This window comes from Tyto alba, unplaced genomic scaffold (genome assembly GCF_018691265.1).
Source record: "Tyto alba isolate M040663 unplaced genomic scaffold, T.alba_DEE_v4.0 Super-Scaffold_2, whole genome shotgun sequence".
Taxonomy (NCBI): domain Eukaryota; kingdom Metazoa; phylum Chordata; class Aves; order Strigiformes; family Tytonidae; genus Tyto; species Tyto alba.
Window position 1 is genome coordinate 90,921,051 of NW_024881282.1, and position 26,719 is coordinate 90,947,769.

At 48.7% G+C, this 26,719-nt stretch overlaps 1 protein-coding gene across 1 annotated transcript in view; it reads right to left on the minus strand.

Annotated features, from left to right (window-relative positions):
* SHANK3 (SH3 and multiple ankyrin repeat domains 3) overlaps positions 1-26,719 on the minus strand; it is a 392,105-nt gene that overhangs the window by 293,357 nt on the left and 72,029 nt on the right. Inside the window, exons 6-8 of the mRNA XM_042793413.1 lie at positions 17,474-17,582; positions 1,235-1,386; positions 770-937 (exon numbers count right to left, since the gene is read on the minus strand). Coding sequence (XP_042649347.1) covers positions 770-937; positions 1,235-1,386; positions 17,474-17,582 — 429 coding nt within the window. The remainder of the gene's footprint in view (positions 1-769; positions 938-1,234; positions 1,387-17,473; positions 17,583-26,719) is intronic.

The following is a 26,719-nucleotide window of genomic DNA, read 5'->3' on the forward strand; positions in this document are numbered from 1 at the left end:
CTGAAGCACAAGCAGGCAAAGAGGAGGGCAACAGCCCCACACCTCTAGTTAACTGGTATGGTATTTTTCTCTATGTTTGGTCCATCCAGGGACCAGCAGCCCTCAAAGATCTGCCAAGGTAAGGTAGGATGGAGGCAGGAAGGAGGACAGTCATATCTGGTAAATCGAGGTCACAAACACACATCTCTAGTTTTTGAATTCTCATCCTTAGCTGTGCCAGTATTCATCCACCTTGCAGGGGGCTGACAGCCGGGTGCTTCAGGAGGCCATGGACCCAAAGACAACCTGACCTCCTGACAGTCCAAGACAAGGGGACTTCAGGCAGAACCAGCGCATCTTCCCTTCTCCCAAAGGGTCTCGGTCTTGAAGCACAAAGCCAGCTCACGTCTCCTAACCCCTAGCCCATGTCTTCCCTACGCCAAATCCACTTGTCCCTGTGTAAAACAGGGACAGACACAACTGTGGTTTGGAACCAAGATGCCTCAGGCCTGGACCAAGATCCCAAAGCACTATCCTATGAGTCAGTCATAATCTGGGAAGGATCCCAGCCACTACTGACTGAGGCCAGAAGAAAAGAGCCTGAGCACTGGCCTGGGACGGGAGCCAGAGCTGGCACACCACGTTCAAGTCTTCCACACAGGAGCCTGGCCCCCCGTGCTGGCCACCCCTGCCGAGCAGTGCCTCCGCTGCCCGTGGCTCACAGGGGCTGGGGTGACCCCTCCAGCAGCAGCAGGACAGCAGTGGCCCCGGCCAGATCCGTCCATCCCACCTGATGGATCTCCTGCCAGCCATTCTCATCCACGCAGCCGAGCCGGGCGTAGTCGTGCAGCAGGAGCTCGCAGCAGTAGGGATCCCCCCCCACCATGGCACTGTGGTACAGGGGTGTCAGCCCCCGGCTGTCCTTGTAGTCCGGGGAGGCACCCAGGTCCAGCAGCGTCTGCAAGAGAAGTGCCTGTCTTGCTCTGCAGCTTCAGGCGGCTGCACAGTACAAAAACCTGCCCCACAGAGGGGCTGGGGATGCTCTGGCCACGGCAGCAGTGCTCACCCCATCTTCCCCCCACAGCTCGCACTATCAGTGCCACGGTTTTGTAACTGGCTCTGCTCCCCAACAGCAACGAGAGAGAGGCTTTGGGTCAGGGAGGGCACAGCCCTGCCGACAGCCTGGACGGGGTGGGAGGAGGAGCCGGTGCTGGGGCGCAGGGCAGAGGGGGAGGGAGGCCCCCCCGAAACTCACCAGCAGCGCCGCGTGGTTGCGGCACCGGACAGCCTTGTGAAGAGCCGTCATTCCCTCCCGCGTCCGGAAATCCAGGTGCGCTCCCCCGTTGCGCAGCGCCTTGATCATCTCGGCGCTGAGCTCCAGCTGAGCGGCCGCGGTCAGGGGACACTCTGCAGAGCCCCAGGAGAGAGAGGGGTGAGAACCACGGGGGCACCCACCCCGCCTCGACGGGCACCCCGGCACCACCGGCCTCTCGCTCAGCCACACCTCCTACCCAGGCCCCGGCAGCACAGGGTGCTCCCCACTCCCCTGGAGGCTGCGGCACCAAACCCCACATCCATTCCCAGCCCCGCTCAGACACCAGCAGCCTTCCCACACACTGCACGCACAGCCTGAGCGGGCTGGGGGGTGTCCATCGGTCCCGTTTGGTGCAGATGGAAGCCCTGCTGAGGGGAGCGGGGAGGAGAGCACTGGCAACAAGTGGCAGAAATGCCATTGCTGGCTCCAGCACTGCAGGACAGCACCCATCCGGACACACCATTTATACAAAGGGCAGAAGAAAGGGGTGAAAATCGGAATCCTCATTCAGTTGGTCCCTGCAGCAAGCCATGGCGAGGCGGCTGCCGTTGCGAGGGGAGATGCACAGCCACCAGCACCCACAGAGATGCCTCGAGCTCCCTGACATACGGCTGTCCCACAGCCGGTCCTCACCATCCCACTTCACCAGCAGCAAGTTCCGAAAGTGAAATGCTCACCCCAAACAGGAGGAAGGCCCCTGTATCTGTGTGACCCCCCTCACCTCTGAGGAGCCTGGCTTCTCACACAGCAGAGCCTGCACAAACTTGCCACCTGGGTCAGTCCCAGCTCGGACCAGGAACCGTCCCGGCTCCCAAGACTGCCCAGCGTAGGACTTGCTCAATTTAGGGATGTAATTGGAGCAGGTGTCCTGGTTTTGGCTGGGACAGAGTTAATTTTCTTCTTAGTAGCTGGTACAGTGCTGTAGTTTGGATTTAGTGTGAGAATAATGTTGATAACACACCGATGTTTCAGCTGTTGCTAAGTCGTGCTTATCCTAAGTCAAGGACTTTTCAGTTTCCCATGCTCTGCAAACGAGGAGGTGCACAAAAAGCTGGGATGGAGCGTAGCCAGAACCAGCCAAAGGGCTATTTCATCTTCCTTTTCATTACTTTTTTTTTTTTTTTTCCCCCAATTATTAAACTGTTCTTATCTCAACATACAAGTTTTACTTCTTTCTTTTTCCAATTCTCTTCCCCATCTGACCGGACGGGGGGAGGAATGAGCGAGAGGCTGCATGGTGCTTAGTTGCCAGATGGGCTTAAGGCACGACAGCAGTGAACAGAACTATGGAAATGCCCTTCAACAGTCCTCCCTCACCACGTAGCACCCCTATCCACGGGCTGGCTTGATAGCAGAAAGAAGGAAGAAAAATGTCCCTTGATATAAAATGAGTAAAGTCTTCTTAAGAGACAGAATGTTTTTCTGAACACCTTGATTACAATTAAATAAATTTGTTTTCTTCAGAGTGCAATATTACAAAAAAAAAAAAAAAAAAAAAAAGAAAATGCGCCTTCTTTCTCAAACAAATCCCTAGGTGTTTCCATCCAAATCCCCTGTACCACAAATGGAGCAATGTGGACACTGCATAAAATCAGATGCCATCAGCTAGAAACACAATTGTGTATTTTTTAGAAAGATATCTAATTTGCACATAAATTAAAATCTCTCGATTTAGAAGAAATAACTATTTAAATGACAATAATAAAATGGCTTGAGATACAAATAAAAAAGAATACATATATTAATTTTAGAGCATTGCCATTAGCAAAATTTTTTAATGAGATAGGTAGAGGTCAGACAAGGTGCTGTGGCTTTGCTAAAATTCTCTGGGTTTTCTGCTACAAAACACCGGTATAAAAAATAAAGATTACTGAAGACTGTTGTCAGGAGGATTAAAGATGAGTTCACCAATAAGAGGAACCACCAGTAATTGAGAATGTTACAGCTGGGTCTTCTAAGGACCTGTCCTCAGCTCAAAATTGTCAATCATTTTTAACAACAATCTGGAAAAAAATAGAAAACAAACTCTAGGAAATTTCACACATGCACACACTATGTTGTTATACATAGCCAAGTCAATAGTACAATGCATACAAGGGCTTCATGCATTCGCTGGCTAACGTCAAACTTTAGCAGAGGGCAGGTGCAATGCTTTATAGCTAGAAAATATGGGACGCATTTTAAGCATTAAGGTAATTACCACTGTAACAACGCATGTATTACGTGGGAAGGTAATGGTATTCACACGACTAGCAATGTCACCTGAGAAAAGGCAGTGGAACTATGTCCTTAGCTCCGCAGTGGCTGTGAAGACAAGGGTTCAGTGGAGCGTCCCTTCGCAGGCCGGGCAGAGCGGTGCCAGACGCGGCACACGGACACGGACAACACCACCGCTTGTCACGACTAACGGGCGGCTGTGCTGCCGACACGGTGGGGCCCGCAGGGATTGTCCTGGCCGCGTCTGCGCTCCAGGAGAGCTGGGCAGCCACGGTGGAAGCACAGCCTGCTCGTCCACGGAAGCAGGATGGGGCTGGGAAGTCGCGGTGCACGCACCACCAGCACCACGGACGATGAAGAGCAGTGACTGTGGGCGAGCTCCCCGGGCACGAGAGCCTTTCTCCTCCTCTCCACCACCACCACAACTGCCTGTTGGGCAGCTCCTGGCTCTCGTAGCCTAGCTCTTTTGCTAGGCCACCCCCACCTGAAGGCAAAGGGAAGCTAAAGAGCAGAGACTAGTGAAGCTGCGGTCTTTCAAAGACCATCACTTATCTTCCATGCCAAATACCATAGCTCTAATTTCTGTTGTTATCACTGAATTTCAGTTACTGCTTTTTCACTTTAATTTCTATAAAATCTCTTCCTTATTTATGATTCTTTTTAATTATTTTGAGAACATATATTTGGCCCTTGCAGTATGGTAAGAACTCAGACCGCCACAAACTTCAGGTTGTGTGTATGAACTGAAATATCCTCATCAGTCCCTGCTCCAGGCATCTACGTCCATTTCTACATGCAGTTAAATCACCCATCTTTTTTCAATATCTCAGTGTAAATGATACAAACTTTTCAAAGAGGCAAAAGGCACAGAAAACAAGGCTTCAAATCTTCCTTTAGTCTCAGTTATTAATATGCCAAATTCAATTGAAAAATCTATCACGTTATCTTGAATCCCGAAGACTGAGAAAGGTCCAAATTGGGCCTTTCAAGATGCACTGAATGAACTGCAGCTAGCAATTTGTTCACTAAATCTAATCTAATCACTATCTAATCTAGGATTTTAGTGATTACACTCTGTTAATTCTTGAAAATGTGCGTATCCAAATATATGCTTAAAGTAATTAACTAATAAGTGCACAAGATCCATTGTAGCAAACAAGACCCGGCAAGACAACCCGCTGCACGCTGCACAGCGCAAGAAGCTGATGAATGGACGTAAGAAGAAGCTGCAGGTTGGGCTCTGCCTGGGGGCTGTGGGGCAGCTGGGCTGGGCAGGGTGGGTTTGAGCCCAGTGCTCCCTCAGATGCTCACTGAACGGCTCCGATGGGAAGAGCTTCCATGGCAAAGCCGGCACCCACCCGTGCACAGCGGCTGCTCCCCCACGCCTGATCCCTGATGGGGGTGGAATCACATTCTGCAGCCAAAATCTGCAACAGAAAACCGGGGCCAGCAGACAAGAGCTGACAACCAGTGCTCAGAGGAACAGAAGCCTGGGGAAGAAGCAGGTGACACAGTCCAGGTCTAAAAAGCTGCAAGTGGGACTGTTCTTGCAGTCGGTGGGTTGTAGAGAAGCAGCGGTGGGGGTGGGAACCGCTTCTCGGAGGATTTCCTTGTGCAAAGGGCCCCCCTGTGACCCAGCAGCCCGACTGGCGAGAGGGGCGCGGGACCAGGGCACCGTGCCGAGAGCACAAACCACGTCCACATTGGGAAAGTTTGTAGACACTTATTTCTATTCCACTTAAAGGAGTGGTTTCTCTATGTTTTTGTCTTGTAACTATGTTTTCTCTTTGTTCTGTTAAAAGAAGCTTAGGATGAAAAGCATTGCTAATGTTTTAATTGCAGAGAAGGCGTTCTGGCAATCCTCAGGCTGGCCACTTCTGTGACAGTGATGAATCCAAACAAGGCTGTGCTGTGGAACAAAACATCTGAGCTCCCATACCCAAAACCGGGCCGAGATGCCCCATTCCTGCCACCACGGCCGTCTTGGCTCCAGATCATGTGTTATCCACACACCCCCCAGAAGCCGGCAGCAAAGAGACAACTCGAGAGGACAGTCGCCGTGTCACACACGATGCGGATGCTTCTCTACAGCCTTGCAGAAGAAACAAACTGTGGAGGCTCCCCACAGTCGGGGGGTGTAACGAGAACTGGAATTCACATGGCAAGGCAAAGGCAGCGAGGGAAGGTGAGAAACCCCAGAGTGCTCCGACACGAGTAGGAACAACCTCTCCACTCTGATACCAGAAAAAAAAATAAACAAACAAACAAAAAAACCCAAACCCACACTTCAAAAAAAAATTATCCGTGTTACTCCAGGACTTAATTTATCATTTAGGACAAGGGAGGATATCTGTTCAAGTTGAGATGACAACAGGCTTGATATGAAAGTTTTCGTGCAAGCTACTGGAGAGTAGGGTTACACAGTGTTCCTGTGCAGACCTACAGCACACAGTAACAGAAGACATCTGCTTGCGACAAATGAATGCCACATATAAGTAGAACCTTTTGGTAGTGACTCTCAGCTGTAGTTGAAAACATTACCAAATGACATTTCATCTCCAATTTCAGTTGAATGCAAACATATAATTTTTCATTAATCTCCAGCTGTACATTCCATTAAAAGAGATGTCACCACTTTGCTTAAAATAAAGGTTTAAAACAACTAGATTAACAGATTTTAAACTGAGGATGGTAACTGCAAACCACAAACCACTGGAGATTCATCCAGTGTTTCTGCCATCTAACCACAACTGCTGGCTGAACCACCACTTTCAGCTGTAACTTTCAGCTACTAAAATTGAAAGCAACAGAAAATATATCATATAAGAATGTGAGTTATTCAGTTTAATCAAGTAATTGCTTGCGTGTGTGTACCTTGAATGCATTATGCCACAGCTAGCAGACAGTCTGGATACAGCACAGCCAAAGCAGCAGAGGAGCAAGCTCCCCCACACCTTGGGCAAAGGGTTTTTTTCCTAACAGCAAGCAGAAGGTTGAGAAAGCACTGTCATGCACAGCAAGTATTTCTCCTCAATTACTTATTCCTGCTGCTATTTGTCCTCACATCGTATCGGGGCCACAGTCTGTATTGCTGCACACAGTCAAGAACACTTCTTTGTAAACGCAATTATTTCCTCTCATTCTCCTGCTGTTCCCCAGTTGCCACCCTATGTTAAATATTGAGGATTGCCTTTCTCCTTTCCACATGCTAAACTATCACTCAGGCTTGGGTCTAATTTTAGAATAAGGGTAACTTCTCAAGTTTTTTTTTTTTTCTCTACACCCTTAAAATGTACCTACAGGAAGCAACTGTGAAATTTTTCTTTTAATCTCTTTCAAAGACAGTTAATCTTTCCTAGAATATCTTCCCAGCAATTCTGCAGCGCTGCAACGTGAGCGATAGCAAATTGGGCTGCAACATTTTCAGATGTGGCTCTTCTCTGCCCTCTCGCCCCAGCAGAGTCAGGGAAAGGGGAACACGTGCTGCACCTCAGCTGCCTCAGTGTAGCTTAAAGCCACTCCCAAAAGCAGCTTAAATGAAGACACCAGGCTTCACACTGAAGAGGCTGGGACAGCACCTTAACTTCCTGTTGGCTCTGCTATGAGGATGGCACCACAAAGCACAGAATATTTCACGGTGCACCCAGTGTTATCCAAAGTCCATTAACTGGATTTACCTCTGCAGAAGACCATTTCTCCACGCAAGGGAGTCCAGCCTGCCTTGGGGAGCTCCCCACACACACCACCCGCATGCAAGGGAACCGCTCTGTTACAAGAATTCAGCCCGGGACAAAGCGTGCAACACCCACACAGATGAGGCGTGAGGGGACTGGGCTGCAAACCCTCCGTGTCTCCAGCCAACGTAGCACTGATGTTAGAAATACAAACGGGCTGTGCTAACGGCAGAAGAAGGGAAATGTTTCCCTCCTAACAGGGACAACTTGGATGACAAGTCACAGAGCGTGGCTGCTGTGTGTCCTGGGAAGAAAAAGAACAGCACATACTGTAAAGAGAAACTGAGGGCAAGTTCAAGTACTTTGGTGGCCCAGATGAACTGGGTAAATGTGCATCATCCTCCTCATCTAAAACACAGATATATCCCCTTCTGAACAGCTAGAATTTAAACCTCAGACATGGTTATATGGCTTCTCTCCTTTAAAAGAAATACTTCATAAGCAAGGGGGGACCTCTGCTTTCTGGAAAACCTAGCAGGCTGCAGATAAGACTATTAATTTCCCCGTGATGAATAGGATCATGGAAAATAACCCACAAATAATTTCTGAAGGCATATTTTTTTCCCCAGGTCAAGGGAGGTAGAAGAAAAGGTTACAGAAACTGAGGAGAGGATGAATCATTTTTCTTAGGGATCTATACTGCAAAGTCTTTGAGACAGTAATACCGCATTTGCTGTCTCAAAAATCAGCAGAGCAGTTACAAACTGCCTTCAGATGAGGATGAAGGGAACATTTGTGTTGCACAGGAGTGGATGAAGAAGAAAGCTTTAGCTGTTGCAGGGCTGAATTTCTAAAACCCCAAGGGTTTGGGTTCCCCCCCTCCACTTTTGTACGAGGAAGGAGAATAAATGGTGTTTGTAATTATCCAAGCTGCTGAAGGCCTGGCCACACAGAAAGGAGCATTTGGTGTCAGGGCCTATTTGCAATATCCCTGGTAGACTCATCCCTAGAGATACACTGGATAAAAGAGCATTGCTAATAGCAGCGCGGCTCTGCCTAAAAGGAGAGTAGATTTACTATAGTGATTTTGTAAATGATGGCTGAGAAGTTAAGAATAGCACTTATGTACTGCAGCTTTTTCTATCTTTGCTAAATACCAAGCAATGGAAATACCATCATTTATTTATTCCTTCTCTTGAAATCTTAGTTGAACATCTGCCCATGGTCCCATCAATTTACTGATAAACCTGAAAGTTCTGGGTTAAAAATTCAGTACAGAAGTATTCCCAACCAAGAAAAAACTAAGGTTTTCAAAGTATCTGGTGGAGAGAAGGCTTGACTTGGCAGCAAAGTGGCCTTTTTTCTCTCCATGCACAGTACCCCTGCCGGTCCTTAAAGGAGATACAGAGCAGTAGGCAAGAAAACTCTAAGACCTTTTGGAAAGAGTGTTTCCTCCCTATGTTTTTACCCTCTTTAGTTTCAGATTTTACCAGATTCCCTCATCTGAGCGTCCTGGCTGATGGGCCAGGTGGGCATCTCCTGGCAAAGATGGAGAGAAGCACTGTTTCAGAAGGACTTGGTATGAGGACGCTCAAAAAGTCCCTGTGAAGCTGAAGAAGGCCAAAGCCAAAAACCCAAACCACAAGTTCTAAGAGGTTTTGGATTCGTGGAGATGGTGCAATAAGGGATGGCTCCTGAACAGAGAACATTTACGGAAGTTTATGGAATTGATGCAGGGGCATCAAGCAGTGATTCTTACCCCTGTTGCATGGTGCTTGTCCAGCCTCCCGCTGGCTCTCGGGGCTGTCCCCTGTACGCAGGAAGCACTCAGCAGCCTGGTCTGCAACAGCTCCCCACTTCCCAGAGGAGGAAAAAAACACATTATAGCATTATTCTTCATCACAGAGACCAGGTTGCAACACCGCTGGCCAGCATGCCAAGCTTGGCCACATTTGCAGATCTCCCTGGGTGGCTGGAGGGAACGTGGGGTCCCAGGAGGTAATTCCCAGGCACCTGTAGATTCACAGATGGGTTTGGATGCAATAACTGTACCCAAGGCTTCTGAGCTTCAACAGGAAGGCTTCCCTGCAGCCTGTAAGCAAGGCTTAAGACCAAATTAAATAGGGAGCTCTTACAAACACAGTCAGGTTCCGTCCAGAACTCTAGGCACAGAGCCAGTTCTTGAACTAGCTCAGCCTTGGCAGAACCGAAGTCCAAATCATCAAAGGTCTTCCCCATTCTGGACAAGGATATTAAGTATTAAATTAATACTCTCCTTTCTCTTTACACCCTTTCTCTGCTTCCACAGGAACTGGTGAGGAGATGGTGTCCTGCAATGACACGTCGCTGGCTTCATCCTCTGCAACTCCCTCCAGGTTTCCTGTGTCTGCCAAGTCCCAGTGTCCTTCCCACTTTGGCCAAGCCAACAGCCTCCTCCTTTGATTAACCTCAGGGACTGCACACACTCATTTTAGCAGACCTCCTGGGTTGCAGACTGAGACTTGGTTAAACCCCTTGAACATAAAACTATCAGACAAAATATTCTTCCATCCATCACCCTTGGGTTAGCTAACATAAAAACAGGGCAGGATGGACACAGAACAATTAGATTTTTACTTTACCATTCACCAAAATAAAACACTATCCTGCACATATGTATATTTATTTTCTCCCAGGACAAGATGGTACAAAAAAGAATCACAACTGACACACATCAATCATACTGCTTAACATACTCCCATAAAGGGCAGTATGAAAACTTGTAGTGGAAAACAAATAATTTGAGAAAAATAATTCACTTCCTTTCTGCCCAGTACCCTAAAGTTCAGATAAAAACACACTGAGCTCTTAACAACAGCAAAAAAAGCATTGACGGGAAACCGGGAGAGTCCTTGAGTTAACGGAGTCAGACACCACAAAGATGCAGTACTTGTACACTGTGTATTGCTGTTGGGTTTTTAACACTGAGCATACCACTGTTGACTTCTTGTAATGATCGGCATTACAAAAGAGTCATCACTGATAATACTAAGACCTTTATCAGGAGGTAGAGAGGCAAGTGTCCTTTCTAATCTTGCTTTTGCTCATGGGTTTGCACACAGAATTGTAACCTAAGGCTCCACCCATACGTGTTGTCATGGTACAGATGTTTAGTTTAAAAAAAGAGGGGAAAAAAGCTAAACTAAAGAAGAATAGCCCAAATGTATTTATTTTTATAAAAGAGCTATTTGTTAAGCCTATTCCAAACCATCTTTAAGATATTGATATTAAAATAACTGTCTACACAGCTTTGTGCAGCCTTTAAAATTCATACCATAAATTATATCGGTGCAATTTTACATGGGAACACTCTGAAGGCTTGTTAAAATATCCTCTTCCAACTGCAATTGTGCTGGGTGAAGAGGTTGCCTCCCCCAGCCTTCCTCCACTGTTTGTCACTACCCTGCACTCGGAGGGCCTCCATCCTAGTGCGCTAGCTCAGCTCTTCGCAGGAGTCTCGCCTAACATTTTCCAGTAAAAATGAGACACTTTTTTCCCCAAAACTTGGGTTAATTGCATAATTAGGTACTCGAGATAACTAATTTATCTTTGTGAAGAGGAACAGAAAAGAGGCAGGCTGGAAGCAGTCCATGATAAACTCCAGAAACTTATTTGATGGGAATTGCTATGTGCCTTCATAGCCTGAGCTCCACCTCAACAGAAAGGTAGTGCAACCACATAAAATGCCTCCAAATTCAGTGTCTCAGCTCTATAGCCAAAGAAACCCTACAGGTGATGCAACAATAAACAGAGCTAGAGATGACCATGTTATAGCAGGGCCCCTATCCTTTGCAGAGTCTATCTGGAAGAGTCCTTGTTTAAGGAGTCTGAGGTCCTGCTGCTATCAGCAAGGCCACTTGCATGATTTCCCCCCCAAGCCCTGCAAAAGTGGTCCGCAACAACACCAGTGACACACACCGACCTGCAGCCCCATGAAGACACCCCAAAGAACAGAACTGCTTGTGTTTCCCTCGGTGATGGGCAATGCACTGACAGTATCTCAGTATCGCAATGCTGCACACATGCAGCACTGAACTGTACCAACATGACTGACTGCTGATACTGTCACCAGACCACACAGTTGGTAATGATGCTCCCCTACTCTGCCACGTAGGGTTCCTACCTTCTCTTCACCTTTCACTCAGCAATTCAGGAAATTCTAGATTAGCGAACAAGTCCATTGGAAATAGGACTGCCAAAGAGGAGCTTCATAGCGAATATGGTTTACTTTTTTTGGGGCATGGATCTATTCCAGCTGCATAAGTGGAAGAGTTGTGCCAAGCTGGATGTACTATGCTTTCCCTTCTACAGAGGGAAGGAACTAGTCCTGCATATAAAGTGTGATCTAGTAATAAATGAAAGATATTGATCAGAAGTGCAGATTGCACTATGGTGCAACATCTGAAATATGAACACTTACAGGAGGATAGCTGGACAGCTAGACTCAGGAGCCAGCCCTCGAGGCAGCGCAAGGAGAAGGATCTGCAGGGAAGGAACAGGGGAGACAGAGAAAGCAGGAGAGCAGAGCATCAAGACGAGCAACAGAACAGGAGTATCAATCATGATCAGCACCTCTGCAAGGAAACTGGCTGGGAGGAGCAAGCAGTTACTACAGAAACACCCATGTCCAAAACAAAGCAAAATGGGTACATCAAAGAGGGATGGCGAAGGGAGTTTGAGATGGTTATCTTTCCTATTTCTTTCTTCTAACTCTGTATTCATTACTACTATGGCAAGAAGTCAAACAGTAAAAAAAAAGAAGACAAATGTATTTTATTTTCTATGATTTCTATTTGCTTTCAGTAAGACCATCAGCTCATATTTTATACGAAGATTCATGAGAGGCTCAGGTCCCAAAAAGCATCACCAAGAAAGGCTGTTCTACATGAGAGAGAAAAACATCAGCCTGTCTTCCTCCAGCTGAACCCAAAGGGCTGGGGTTCAGCCTGCACGTGTAAGTGTGGCTAAGAACAGTCCCACCACTGTTAATGGAGATGTGGTGGACAACTCGGCGGCGTGCAGCTGAGCTCACCTGTGGCAGCCCATGGTTCGGACTCGGCCACCCCAGCGAGGACCCTGTCCAGCACCGCGGGTGCCGATCCCACCAGACCTCCCGTCCACAACAAGAGACAGCTCTCCTGCCAGCCCCGCACCAAGCCCACCAGGTCCACCCTGATGTCTCGGACTCCCTGGCATGAGATGCCCAGTCCAGGAGGCCAACTCCAGCCTCGGGGCCGGCCGCCGAAACGTGTCTGGGTGCCCTTCACCGCCAACTGGAAAACGGGCCAAGGGAACGGGAACCATGCGGCATCACTTGTATTTACATGTCTGAACATGGAAGCTAAGGAGAGCCCACAATTTTCCTTTAGTGCTGGATGAGCCTGTGAAATTAAAGGGCAGAAATTTGCTAGTAATGGGGCACGAGGACATGGAAGAAAAGCTGAAGGACAGAAAAGTCCATGTGCTCATCCCTGAGATCCCTTCAGTCCTACAAGCAAGAGAAGGCATCAGGCAAAAACACTGGAAGTGACCCACCAGCCACATAATGGGAGCAAACCCAAGAACGTTGGGTTTGGGGAACACCAGCCCATTCTGGAAGATTCTCAGGGGACCGCACTTCACCAAGTGGTGAGATGATCTTGGCTGAGAAATAGGTAGAGCAATTAGGAAGATGTTAAACTAAGAACACAAGCAAAATTATTCCAAAGAGGGAAACACAGCACAAATGCACCGTGCCAGAAGTAATTAAACTAATTTGACAAAGAGAGTGAGGAAGATTTTTTTTTTTTTTCTTCCTCTTTGCTCATTGCAGAATGCTAGGGGAGGCTGGATAACAAGAAAAAGGATTGTGGACTGTTTTTACTGGTAACAAGAACTGTGATATAATTGTCAGTACTGAAATCTACAATTACACCACTTCAGAATATTAAGGACGCCTGCTTGTTTGGAGAATGAGAAAGTACTAAGTGGGCAAGGAGGACCAGAGGAAGAGTTTACATTAAAATCACACTCTCTATTGTATGGCCACTGATTATTCAGAACAGAACTTCAAATGCATGTGGATTAGCATCTGAAGTAATAAGTTAAAAAATCCTTCATACAATTTTGTTGCGGACCACTAACTGAAAAATAAAAGCATTAACTTCTAAGTGTTTATCTCCAAGTTGTATAAATTAACATTTGCACTATCAGGGCAACTTCAACTTGAAGGAAAATGCTGGGTGTCCCATCCAACAATCAATAAAATATCATTTCATTTTCTAAAAAGGAGAAAACCGGTCACTTGTCTATAGATACTGTTTCACTCCAACACAAGGGAATGCTACTTTGGATCTCAATGTAATGAATAAAATCTGCTAAATACTTGACTGCTATCTGGTCAACTTGGGATGGCGTGGGAAGAAGAAAGTCTCAACCAGCCAGGCGAATATTTGATGCTGCCTAAGGGAATCAACCAAGGGAAATGAGATTCGGTAACTGATCACAGGAAATGTGGGGGGGGATTAAAATTAAAAAGTAAAAGGTGACTGGGAAGTCTTGAAGAACAGTTGCTGTGTAACCCAGAACTACAGCTCCATAAATCAGAATGGAGAACCACTGCCACGTGCCCCTCCCAGGTCAGCAGTGAACTGACGGGGGCAGTTACCAACAGAGACAACTCTAACAACAGGACATGATGAAACAGTGGTCAATATGAACTGAAAATTAGAAAACTAAGAAGAACATATGACATAGGAGTAAAGAAATCCACATTTGGCCTAGCAAAGGACTACCAGAGAGGGGTTTTGCTGCTGTTTAAATCTGACAATGCCACAACTTCCCAGCCCCCGTGCAAGCCAGTCAGTCACTAGGCAGATAGTGTAAAATTGCTAATAAATGCAGACAGCAAAATGACCAATCCTTATTTTTTTACTTTGCTGTTGTGGAGATATATTATTTTCCTTTCCATTATCAAATAAGCATGAGCTTTTTTTGCATGAGCTACCTGAGATTGAATAATTTGTATTACATCTAGTGAACGCTGTATATCATCCTCCTTATCTTCTCCCTGAAGATCTTTCTGGTCAAAAAAAAGTTAAACTTTAATACATTTTGAAATATTGGGACATTCAAAAAGACCAGAAAAAAAGCAGTGTCAGGTCGATGTTCAAAAAGAGACAAGTAAAACGATCCATGAAACTACAAGTCAGAAGAATAAAACTGATCCTGGGAAAATTGATTTGGAATTTAATTGACACAGCACTAAAGAATACCTATATTATTAATATCACCCAAAGAAGCTGTACAGTAAATAGGTATTCCTACTTGAATGTAATCCCTTCCCTTGGTAAATTACAAGTCTGACTGATGCACATAGCTGTATTGATGTAAGCCTCACGCTTGGCTGAGTCCTACACGACATTAAAAATGAGTGGTATAAAATGTCAAGTCAGGCATGTTCCAAATGAGCAAAATTCCAGATGAAGAGCAGCAGTCAGAGTGGTCACTGAGGAATGCGGCCAACCACATGGGTGCTGAGGAGGCTCTCCAGGGTGTTGGACTTGACTCTATTCTAGATCCTGATCTTTTATCCTGAAGAAAACACAAATCTCTGATCAGATTTGTAGATGCCAGCGGGCTTGCAAGAGTTCTAGAAGCAATCAGGGCCGGGCAGTCCCAGAACCAGGAACAACAGCCATGGAAACCCTCCAAGATGCCTTTGGGACACGACACAGCAGGGGGGAGATGTGCCGCCCACGCGGCTGCAGCAGCAGTGCCCGGTGGGCACAGCCCTGCAAAATGCTCCTGCCTGGGGGGCCAAGCTGGACCCCCCAAGACACGCTGCTGCGGTCAGTGGCTGGTGGGGGAGCAGGAGGAACAGGCAGGGGAACCCCCCAGCCCCTCCATCTAGCAGGACACAACGTGGGGTGCCATCCCAGGGACGTGTGGTCACCCCTGTCCCCTCAAATGCATCCCTGGGAGGCCAGAGAGCAGGGATCTGCAGGCAGAGGTGCGCCTGCCCATGATGAGTGGCACAGGGAGCCAGCAGGCTGTCTGATACCTGTGTTCTTAAAAAACCTCTTAAAAATGGAGAAGTGACATATAAGCCACAGAAGTGACAGGAAAAAAAAAGAGAAAATACGTTCAGATGAAAGACTGGAGGAGTTTGGCCTCTCTTTAATTAAGGAAAGGAAGATTGAATGTTGACTTGATTACCATGTATAAATACCTTCATGTGAAGACATACCAGGTACTAAAGTGCTCTTTAATCTAGAAGATAAAGTATAACGACAGCTGGAAGCTGAAGCACACAAATTTAAATGAGATACGAATTTTAAACAGTGAGGGTGATTAACCAAATAATGAAAGAAAGGCACGGATCTTCTGTTCCCTGAATCAAGATTGATGACTTTCTGGAAAACATGTTTAAGCTTTCCTTAGTGAACACACACACACACACACACACACACACACACACGCCGAGGGTGAAGAACATGCTGCAAGATACAGGAGGTCAGGTCGAATGGTACAATAGCTCCATCTGGTCTTAAATTCCAGGAACCCATGAATAGTGAACAGCAGTCATGTCATTCTTTCATATTCACAAAACAGATTGTAAAGCAAATAGTAATTAAGTGGTTTTGCACAAGAATTAGGACTCCAAAAGTGAGCTGCCCAAGACTGCCCCTGCTCTAACAGTCTATCTGCACATCTCATAGCATCCACTCTGGTTTTGCCCTCAGTTCTAAACCAGGTCCAAAAGACTATTTAGGTCAGGTGTTTTTCGTTCTTCCCCCCTCTGTATTTAACACAGTCTTTGCAGTACTCAGGAGTCTGCTCCTATAAGACTCTGCCCTTCTGTGAAATAACGTCTGGGTTCAAACCACATCAGATTCAAAACTCACAGCATCTTTTCAAGCAGCACACTGCACTCTGCAATATAATATACCCTGGAAACCTGAACCAGCTTTAGAAGAGTGGAAGACTTTCTTTATGAGGAAAGATCCATCAAAATGCTTGTAAGGTCTTTGGCAAAAATGAAAACCACATGGAGCTGAGCTGTTTGGGAATGTTCCAGAGCAGACAGTGATAGTGTCTGCATGCTATCAGCTATTTTTCATGAACAGTTGCTCATCAGGACACTGGCAGGTTCAGAGTGGCTACACCAGCAAATTAAACAGTACAAACATTCCTGGGCCATGTTCAAATGGTTCTTGCCAGAATTTGGCTGCACCAGCTTTCACCTTCCCATTTAAGGAGCTGGCAGAGGCCATTCCCAAAGGGCAGTTCAGATGCAGCCGTGTTATCTGAGAGGGTAAGAGAGGGTAACAGTGTGAAAGACACCACACTCTGCCACCCGATCTCAGTGCTGGAAAATGGTCTGGACACACTAAATCTCCAGGTACAGAGGTAGCCAGTGTTTTAGAAACAACCTGAAAAAACATCCAACTGAACCAGAAACACAGAAAATTAATCATCAGATAGATTGGAGTCTGCTCATGGGTTGGAAAGGTGCCCATGATTCACACACAGAAGTCCAACTCTATACTAAATATTACTAAGCTGCATTACTTTAAAACAGGAACAACAAAGGCAGTAACTCCTCTCTCGGAACAGAACTATGAGACTTCACAGCAGAGAAAATGGGGAGAGGTCCTCCCCCACTGCCCCATCAGTAAGGAGAACATGCTGGAGTCTGATTTTCACTCCCTGTAGCCAGGAGCCTGCAGACAACCCAACAGCCAGGGCTCCAGCAACCAGACTTCTCTGGGCTGAATTTTGCTCACAGATAGAAAAAAAAAGAGAAGGAAAAAAAATAATCAAGGAAACCAGAGGCCAAGATTTTATTTTCTTGACCAGAAATACTTCTTAAACCTTCTGACTGCTTCATGAAGGGATCCTTGGGCAGCAATTCGCATTCACCCAGCTTGCCAGTCCCAGACAGCCTCATCCTCCCAGAATCCCACCAAAAGATGCACAGCCCCACAGCTCTTTCATTTTACGCTGTATTCCCAGACTCTGTATGTATCTTTCCCACACATTCAGTCTATCTTCCCCCAAGAGCCTTCTGTAACTTTATGCTCCCAAGACCCACGTATCATGAGAAGACACACTACTGAGAAATTCAACTTACATCCCCCTGTTCCAAACCTTACATTTCAGAAAATATATCATTTGCTACACCCCCTCAAAAACAACCATTCCCCTGGACACTTTCTCCCCCAACCCTGCTCCGTCATCCTCCCCACTCTGGAGAGACCAGTCTCACCTCCAGTGTCCGGATCATGAAAGTTGGGGTCCAGTCCCTTCTCCAGCAGCCTGCAGACCTTCTCCGCATTTAGCATCTGCACGTACTCCATGAACTTCTTCAGATTTGCCTGCAGCCATGAAATCCCAGGAAAACACACAATACGCAGTGTTAACACCCCAATGTGAAGCAAGGAGCCACCAGAGGAATATGCCCAATCAGGAGACCCAAGGCAACCATCAAGAGCAACGGGGCACCACCCATCAGGGGCCAGGGCACATGAAGTTATGCTACAAATCTACACGGACCGTGGTCCTTCTGTCCCTCTCCTCGAGACTGGGATTGCTGGACCACCCCATGGAAACCACCTGGGGCTGCCAGCCACCACCCTCTGCCCCCACCGCAAGCTCCCTGCTATGCAGGCACACACATTGCACATGCGTGTGACATGGGCACGTCAACAGACACGTGACGTCATGCATTCGGCAACGGCGCAGCACGGCGCCGGCTACGGAAGGGACTGTGCCAGCTGAGCAGCAGCCCAGCAGCGGTGAACTGCACCGTACCTTGTGTTGTGTTGCAAACTCATTTTGAGGGCTTATCACCCATCTGCCTGCAGAACTTAAAACACTTCAGAGGAAAGATCGAGCTACCCCAACACCGATCATTGCTGTATGGCACAATGGTACAGCTGTCACGCTGTCGGTTGGGAAATTTTGCTTTATTCTTGGTGTAGTTTTCTATCTCTGGCCAAAGACTAAATCTTGTTCTCCTGAAGGGACTAAGTGCCCAAAAGACTCTCCTTTAAGTCCACCTAGTTGTCTGTCGGTTGTTTTTTTTTCTCTTTTTTCTCTTTTGGGTAACTACACTTGACGAATAGAGTATTTTATTAAATTTCTAGTCTCTAAAAATTGCAACTCTGCCAGGCAGGCAGGCAACACTTGGATGGACTACAGCGTGAAAACACCCAGCTCACACACATTTCCAGTCCAGATTTTCAGACCTTTGATTGCAGTCTGGCTGTTTTTTTTTGAGTTTATTTTAATCAAACCTTGCAGTAGCCAGCTTTAGGAAAGGCACTCTAGAAAGTGTCCAATGCAGTAGAAATACTGTGCAATTAGCTGAGGGAAGTCTTTGGGAAAAGCTCTAACCAACTGGTCAAAATGCAGCCAATGGTCAGGGAACTGCTCTTGTTCTTGTGAACCACTGCACAGTTGAATGAACATGTCTGAGCAAAGCAGATTTTTCACCCAGTGAAAAAACTTTGATATAGAAAAATTATATCTTCTATGAAGCAAAATTAATTCCAAAGTTCTTCACTTCAGATTTCATTTTGATGATTTCCAGTTGGAAAATAGAAAAAAAAAATATTCTGAAAATACCAAACAGGATGCAAAAACATGTCCAATTCTTTTCAAAGGCTTCCTAAACAAAATTTCATCACATATGGTTTTGTATAGTATGTTGATTTTGTCAAAATTTAATTTTCTAGGGGGAAAATGTAATACTTTTAGAACCAGTTCTACAGAGGAGCCTGCAAATCCCAAAACTTGGGACCCACAAGTTCATCTGTGCTATTTCTCTGACATGCTGAGGAGACCGTGGTAAGAAGTCAGACAGAAAATATCACCAAGATAAAACTTTCCAAGGATGAGACTGGGGTGTGAACGTGATTTAAACCAAATTCAGTCTCCGTGTGGTTAGTCTGCAGAACCAACCCTAAAATATATAGCACATTTTTTCAAAAGACAGCACCATGGAGCCATGCCATAAACAAGTCAGGTCACATATTTAAAATTATATAGCCATTTTAGTGCACCACCCCCTGCAACGTTACTCCACCTCAGCCGATCTAATTAGCTCAGTTAAAACTCTATGGTAACAGCTCCACGGCACCTGTGCCGGTACTTGACCTGCTCACTCGGGCTGCCTGCAGCGATATGCAGACACGTGCAGAGATGCCAGTGCCACAGGAATGCACAAGCTAAAGCACAAAGCCACAGACACAAAATTCAGTTACAAGGTTCACTCCGCTCAGTGCCGCAGGGACAACAGTGCAGCAAGGCAAGAACCAAGAAGAGCAGGGATTCACGGGGGACAGTGGGTGCCGGCGCTGACCCCTTGGTGCAGAGCATGGCCCTGCTCCTCATCCCCACCACCCTGCCCCTCCCCGGGTGCTCCCTCCCATCCCTCATGACCGCAGCAGCCCAGGCAAGGGTGGCCAGGACGGACCCGAGGCACCCGCGGGACAGCGTGCACGAGCAAGGAGAAACCGCTCAGAGGGTAAAAAAGGGTTGGGTCACCCGCACTGGGAGGCGCTGGAAGTGTCTACACGCAGTATAAGCAATTCCCACAGCACCAACACTCTTATCACGAGCATGGTGAAAGGGCAACTGGCATCAACTGCTGCAGGGTGCAGGCACTGCCTTTTCAGGTGTCAAGACAACGAATGCCCCGACTCCCTCTGCTCAGTGTTACTTCACCCCCAGATCCCCTCTCGCCTAACAAGCAAATGAAAGCAAAATCCACCTCCTGCTTCAGTATCCCTTCAGCTACTGCAGAAGTACAGAAACACTGAAGGAAATCACAGCTGCCTGCCAGCAATAGCACAGACGGGACTTGACAACTCCAGCAACCGCCTCCAGGATGCCATCCCAAAATGCCTCTTCCCAACCATCACCCAATTGCGCAGATTTAACCCTGTTCCTTCCACTCCCGTTCGTCCTTGCACCTCGTCTCCTCCCAGCAGCTGCTCAGCGGATGATGCTGACCTAACCCAACAGACGATGCTCCATGTGTGGCCCCACTAAGCCCCTGTGGCCAAGAGTGGCACTGCCAGTCCCACCGAGAACTTCACCAGTGGTCGTGGGATGCGTGGAGGCATGATCCGAGGAAGGGACCCCCCACCACGTGGCCCAGCCCCCCGATGCTGGCAGTTCTGCCCCTGCACCAGCAGCCTTCCTGGGGCCTCCAGGGACAGGCTCCCTGCAAAAGCAAACACTGTACCTCTGCGTATGCAATAGCAGCTCACGGCAGTTTCACTTTTATGCGGCTACCAGACACATCCCAGGCACTAACCTGAAGTTCTGCTCCTGCGGTTCTACTAGCAACTCTCATTCACAACCCCAGATATGCTCCCACCCAGACCATCAGCGCCCAGCAGCACTGTGCTCATTTATATTTCCAGATATCTAGGTGCTCAGGAATTGAAAACACTTTCTTTGACAGTAGGAAATTGATACACTATGTCACCTTTTAATGGTACTTCTTATATTTAGAAACCAAACTGAAGAGAAAGTGCATGAGCAAAAGGAGGATGCAGAGAGAGACCCCCTCAGTTCTGGGACCTGCATTCTCCTGCTGTAGGTGCTTGTTTGTTGTGCTGGTCCTGGGCATCACACAGGCATTAACAGGTCTACACATGGAATTTCTTCCGGGGGGAAATCAATTACTACCCTTCATTTCCAGATGAAAACCAAAGAAGGTTCATCTATCCAAGGTCTCAGACCAAATCCACAGCAATGCTTCAAAAATAAAGTCCAGAGACTTAAACAGTTAATTTTTACATAGAAAATTATTCTCTTTCCATCAGTTTGTAGCTGCCTATCTGCTCTGTAGCATGCTCCAGATGTGCAGCTCAGTGCCCACATTAAGAGGTTGCTGCAATCCACGAAGTTAACACTATGGGCAGAGGGCAGGACACCAGCACAGTGATTTCTGATCCTCCGTGGCCCAGTTCTGTGCCTCCACTTTGGTCCTAGACCTCAGGGAACAATGAAAATGCCAAAGAAAACTGAGAATATAGATAATGAAAAAGACCATTCACCAGAGACGTAATGTTAACGGCATTACAAGAAACCCATGCCCAGGGCTTAGATGACAGCCTTGCTTCACCTGCAAACAAACCTGAATTAAGGCATAACAAGGAAAGAGATTGAAAAAAGGGAAAAATAAAAGGATCACAACCTAAATGGTGTTTCTGATCAGGCTTACAGCCAAGCCTTACTAAGAGCTGTGTTTGTGCAGCAGAGGCAGTGAGCTATGACAGGAGTCATGGCTGTGCAGCCAGGAGCAGGGTCACCGTACGCATTTCACTGCCAAAAGACAGCGGGTTTGGAACTGCACGTTGGGGCAACACGGCGGCAACCGGAGCAACCCCAGCAACTCGACTGTGGGCACCAGCAGCAGCAGCATGTATGAGCAGAGCGGCCCAACACCTCCCATTATCAGACAGTTTTCCGTTTCTTACTCTTTACCAACAGAGATCTATAATTAGCTCAATTAAGCTGTTTTCCAGAATACAGTTAAGAGAAAAATACTTTGTTTCATTCAACTTCAATATTTATATGACCACAGAGAAAGAGAGACCACCGTTTCTATGCACAAATTCTGGGGATGCAGTCTGCTACTTCCCAGGTAGCTCTACAGTACTACCCCAATATCCAGATTTGTAAAATAACAGAAATTGGATTAGGTAAAATAAGAGGAGATTGCTAATTGAGACATCCTGGTCACTATACGCTTGAAACCATCGCATCAAGATCCAGGGACTCTCTTCCTTGAAGGCCTCTCGCGCACCCTGCCTTTGCAGCCCAATAACCAGAGACCTGAACCCCCCACCAAGCTCCCTGCTCGCTCCCAGCACCTCCTGGGTGTCCTTCAGGGTCCCTGGAGAGAAGCTGGGACAGCTCTGGGGAGCCTCCACGGAGGAAGCCCAGCTCTGCCAAGGCATCTGCCGACAGGCTGGATGCACAGTCCCCCCTCAACAGCCCGCGGACATCTGCCTGCAGCCCCAGGTGCTGTTTCAGCTGGTTTGGTCAAACCGGCCCATTCCCAGCAAGCTGGTACAGCCAGACCTGAGGCAACCAACGTCGGAACCACCACCAAAGCATGGCTCAGGTCCCACCAAGGAGCTTAACCAAAATCAGAGCAGCAGCACGTGGTGCAGCCAAAACCGCACAGCAATTCCTGCCCATGGCACAGCCGTCCCCGCCAGCTCCCTCCTCGCAGAGGGGACACAGGGGCTCTCGGGGAGCTGCTCCCCACCCGGCTGCAGCCGTGGCCATCGCAGCAGCCCCGGTGCTGTGGCATGCAGGGCCGTGCCAAACCAACAACAATTTGATTCTGGCTTTAATGTTTTCACTTAAGATTTCAGTTACACTAAAGGTATCTTCCATCTTCAAAATGCACCTGGTCAGCCTGAGCTCGCAGCATGGCAGCCGATGTCAACATCTGTATTTACAGGCATTTATAAAAAGGTATTGGTTAAGGGGCCCTTCTGCCAATAGTCAGGAATTCAAAGATGCTTTTTTCATTCAGAGTCAGAAGCAAAACATACTTACCTTTTGAAATCAACTCAGACACTTCAGATATGTCGCAGCCATGTCCCTTGCTGGGCATGTTATATCCACTTTCCACAATGAAGCTAAACGCTGGTATTTACATTCTTCTATGTTGGTTTTTCAGCTTATGCTGCATAAAAAAGCTTTCCTATCCGATTGTTTTCCATTTCAATTTAGCTAGAAACACAGAATCTTTTCCTTATTATTTGGACTGATTCACTCAAAGCTGAAAGGAGATTTGAGAACTGAGAAAGTAAGGAAGCTTGTTTTCCTCCCCCAATCTATGAATAAAACCCTGGTGGGAAAGAAATGAGATCTCATTATTCTAAGAACTTGAGGGATTTGGGGCCAGGTTTTCAAATGTATTAAGGTGACTAGACATGAAGAGAGAGAGCAAATGTCAGACTCTCACTGAAATCAAGGGAAGCTAACAGATGCCTAAACCGCTTAGGCAATTTTGAAATCTCACTAGATACTTGCTTATTTGCTGGTACTTAAATACCTTTGAGAATTTGTGATGAGAACCACTCATGCAAACCAAATCTTCCTTTGTTTAAAAGATCAGTCAGCTTTAAATACAAAAGATATGTGCTGATAAATTTACTTTTCGTCTTCTGTGTCCAGTACATTCAAGCAACAACTATTTAAGTGATAAAGACACAAAATAAAATGTTATTTTGCTTTAATTTTAATTGAATTTCAGCTTTCATCTGAATGCAGTTTGATACAAATCAAAATAATAAAAAAATAATCAGAAGCCAGTAAAGGCACGGCATCCCATTTCCTATATGCAGAAAATAAAAACTAAATGTATCTATATAAAGCTATCTATATTTATATAAAGCTTAAACAAACACTCGTAATGGATCTTCCTGTAAGCAAAAGCACCATATTTAGTGTGAAGATTATGGTGGTTTGCAAATCGGTACGTTTGAATGGCTATAGTAACCAGAAGGAAGCAAGCTTTCTCTGGGGAGGAAAAAAACCCCAAGACCCAAGAGAAACTCCTGCAAATAAAATGAAAGCTCAGAGCAAGACCCCACTGAGCTCTTTAAGGGGTGTTTTCCCCAGTGCCGCCGTGCAAGCAGCGGCCGGCGGCACAGCCCGGGCAGGCGCCGGGGGCCGCGGGCAGGCGGGACCCCTCTGGCCTCCGCACCGAGGTCTTTTGAGGAGACTGACAGAGCGGAGCTCACACCCCCTCTATCTCCCGCCTGCTCCCTGGGAACCCTTTGGGAAGCAAGCCCTGCCTTCGGGACCTTCTTTCTTTTGGGTAAGGCTGCGCTGCTCCCCGAGGAAGAGGAGGAGGAGGAGGAGGATCCTGGTAAGGAGAGAGAGGCACCAAGGCCTGGGTCTGCCAATCTGCGACTCTGGTGCTTCAGTTCTGTTCACATATCGTTACCCAAAACACTCGCCTCAGCAGACGACTCCTGAGCAAGTTTGAGTCACTGGTGTTTGTTTACAAGAGAAGGAGGGTTTATGCCGGGAGAGCACCTGGGGATGGGGTGCAGCTCCAGCCACCCAGCTGGCAGCCACGGTGCTGCAGTCCATTATCCTCTGCTAGCACCAAACTGCAAGAAAAATCAACACCCTCCAGAAAAGAAAAGCTCATTGAGAGGAAACTGGTGCAAGGGAACCAGCTTCTCTCTCTTGAATCGAAATGAAAGAAAATAAATGAGATATTCTTCTCACAGAGAAATTATTCTGTCACTCGCTATTCACTGTGGGCTGGGTGCTGGGGGAAGCCAGCCGCAGGCACCCGGCTCGGGTGCTTTGCAAGAACTAAAAGACAACACAGCCCCTTCACGCCAAGCTCATGCTGATGTTTCCAGCAATTTCAGTATCCAGGAAAAACTAATCTTCTCTCAGGGTCCAGTTCGTTCTGAACAACATCCAGAATTAAGACAAACCATCTGCTTTCCAGAGCATGGCGGCTTCCGCAGGGCCACAGGCCCTGGAAGAGGCTGGAGAAGACTGGCCCCCTCTCTCGCACGGGCTGTGTGACCAGCTCTCACACAGGCCATTAGGCAGCAGCAAACAGACACCTCACTGGTTCCCACAGAAACATCAAATAACCGACCTGATGACAGACCACAACAGTGTTGAGCCGCTGGCTCAGTGCCTCTCCACACCCGCCTGGAGCACTCCCAACACGGGCAGGATGGAGGCCCTGCAGAGGCCCACACACGGGGGAGGCCGAGCCCTCAGAGGATGGGGGGCAGCCCCCACCATCCTGCCCCCCGGGACACCTCCTCCTGCCCCCCGGGGACACCTCCTCCTGCCCCAGGGTCACCTCCTCCTGCCCCAGGGTCACCTCCTCCTGCCCCCGGGGACACCTCCTCCTGCCCCGGGGGGGGACACCTCCTCCTGCCCCGGGGACACCTCCTCCTGCCCCCAGGGTCACCTCCTCCTGCCCCGGGGACACCTCCTCCTGCCCCAGGGACACCTCCTCCTGCCCCCGGGGACACCTCCTCCTGCCCCCGGGGACACCTCCTCCTGCCCCCCGGGACACCTCCTCCTGCCCCCAGGGACACCTCCTCCTGCCCCCCGGGACACCTCCTCCTGCCCCCAGGGACACCTCCTCCTGCCCCCAGGGACACCTCCTCCTGCCCCCCGGGACACCTCCTCCTGCCCCCAGGGACACCTCCTCCTGCCCCCCGGGACACCTCCTCCTGCCCCAGGGACACCTCCTCCTGCCCCCAGGGACACCTCCTCCTGCCCCCCGGGACACCTCCTCCTGCCCCCAGGGACACCTCCTCCTGCCCCCCGGGACACCTCCTCCTGCCCCAGGGACACCTCCTCCTGCCCCCGGGGACACCTCCTCCTGCCCCCCGGGACACCTCCTCCTGCCCCCGGGGACACCTCCTCCTGCCCCAGGGACACCTCCTCCTGCCCCCCGGGACACCTCCTCCTGCCCCCCGGGACACCTCCTCCTGCCCCAGGGACACCTCCTCCTGCCCCCCGGGATACCTCCTCCTGCCCCGGGGGGGGGACACCTCCTCCTGCCCCGGGGACACCTCCTCCTGCCCCCCGGGACACCTCCTCCTGCCCCCCGGGGACACCTCCTCCTGCCCCGGGGACACCTCCTCCTGCCCCCCGGGACACCTCCTCCTGCCCCGGGGGGGGGACACCTCCTCCTGCCCCGGGGTCACCTCCTCCTGCCCCCAGGGACACCTCCTCCTGCCCCGGGGGGGGACACCTCCTCCTGCCCCCCGGGACACCTCCTCCTGCCCCCCGGGACACCTCCTCCTGCCCCGGGGACACCTCCTCCTGCCCCCCGGGACACCTCCTCCTGCCCCAGGGACACCTCCTCCTGCCCCCCGGGATACCTCCTCCTGCCCCGGGGGGGGGACACCTCCTCCTGCCCCGGGGACACCTCCTCCTGCCCCAGGGACACCTCCTCCTGCCCCGGGGACACCTCCTCCACATGGGACACTGCCAGGAGGCACTGGCTTTAGCTGGGAGAGCGCTGCATTTCTTCCCGGTAGCTGGCATGGGGCTAGGTTTTGGATTTGTGCTGCAGACAGCAGAGCTGAGCCAGGGCTGTGTCGGTTATTGCTGAGCAGCGCTCGCACGGCGCCCAGGGCTGTTCTGCTCCTCGCCCTGCCCCAGCAGCGAGCAGGCCAGGGGGGCGCAGGGAGCTGGGAGGGGACACCCTGGGGACGGCCGACCCCGACCGACCCAAGGGATGTCCCAGACCACAGGACCTCACGCTCAGCAATAAAACTGGGGGGGAAGGAGCGGAAAGGGGAAATGCTTGGATCGATGGGGTTTGTCTTCCCAAGTCACTGTCACACATGATGGAACCCAGCTGTCCTGGGGATGGCTGAGCACCTGCCTGCAATGGGAAGCAGTGAATTAATTCCTGATTTTGCTTTGCGTGTGCATGCAGCTTTTGCTTTACCTGTTAAGCTGTCTTTACCTCAAC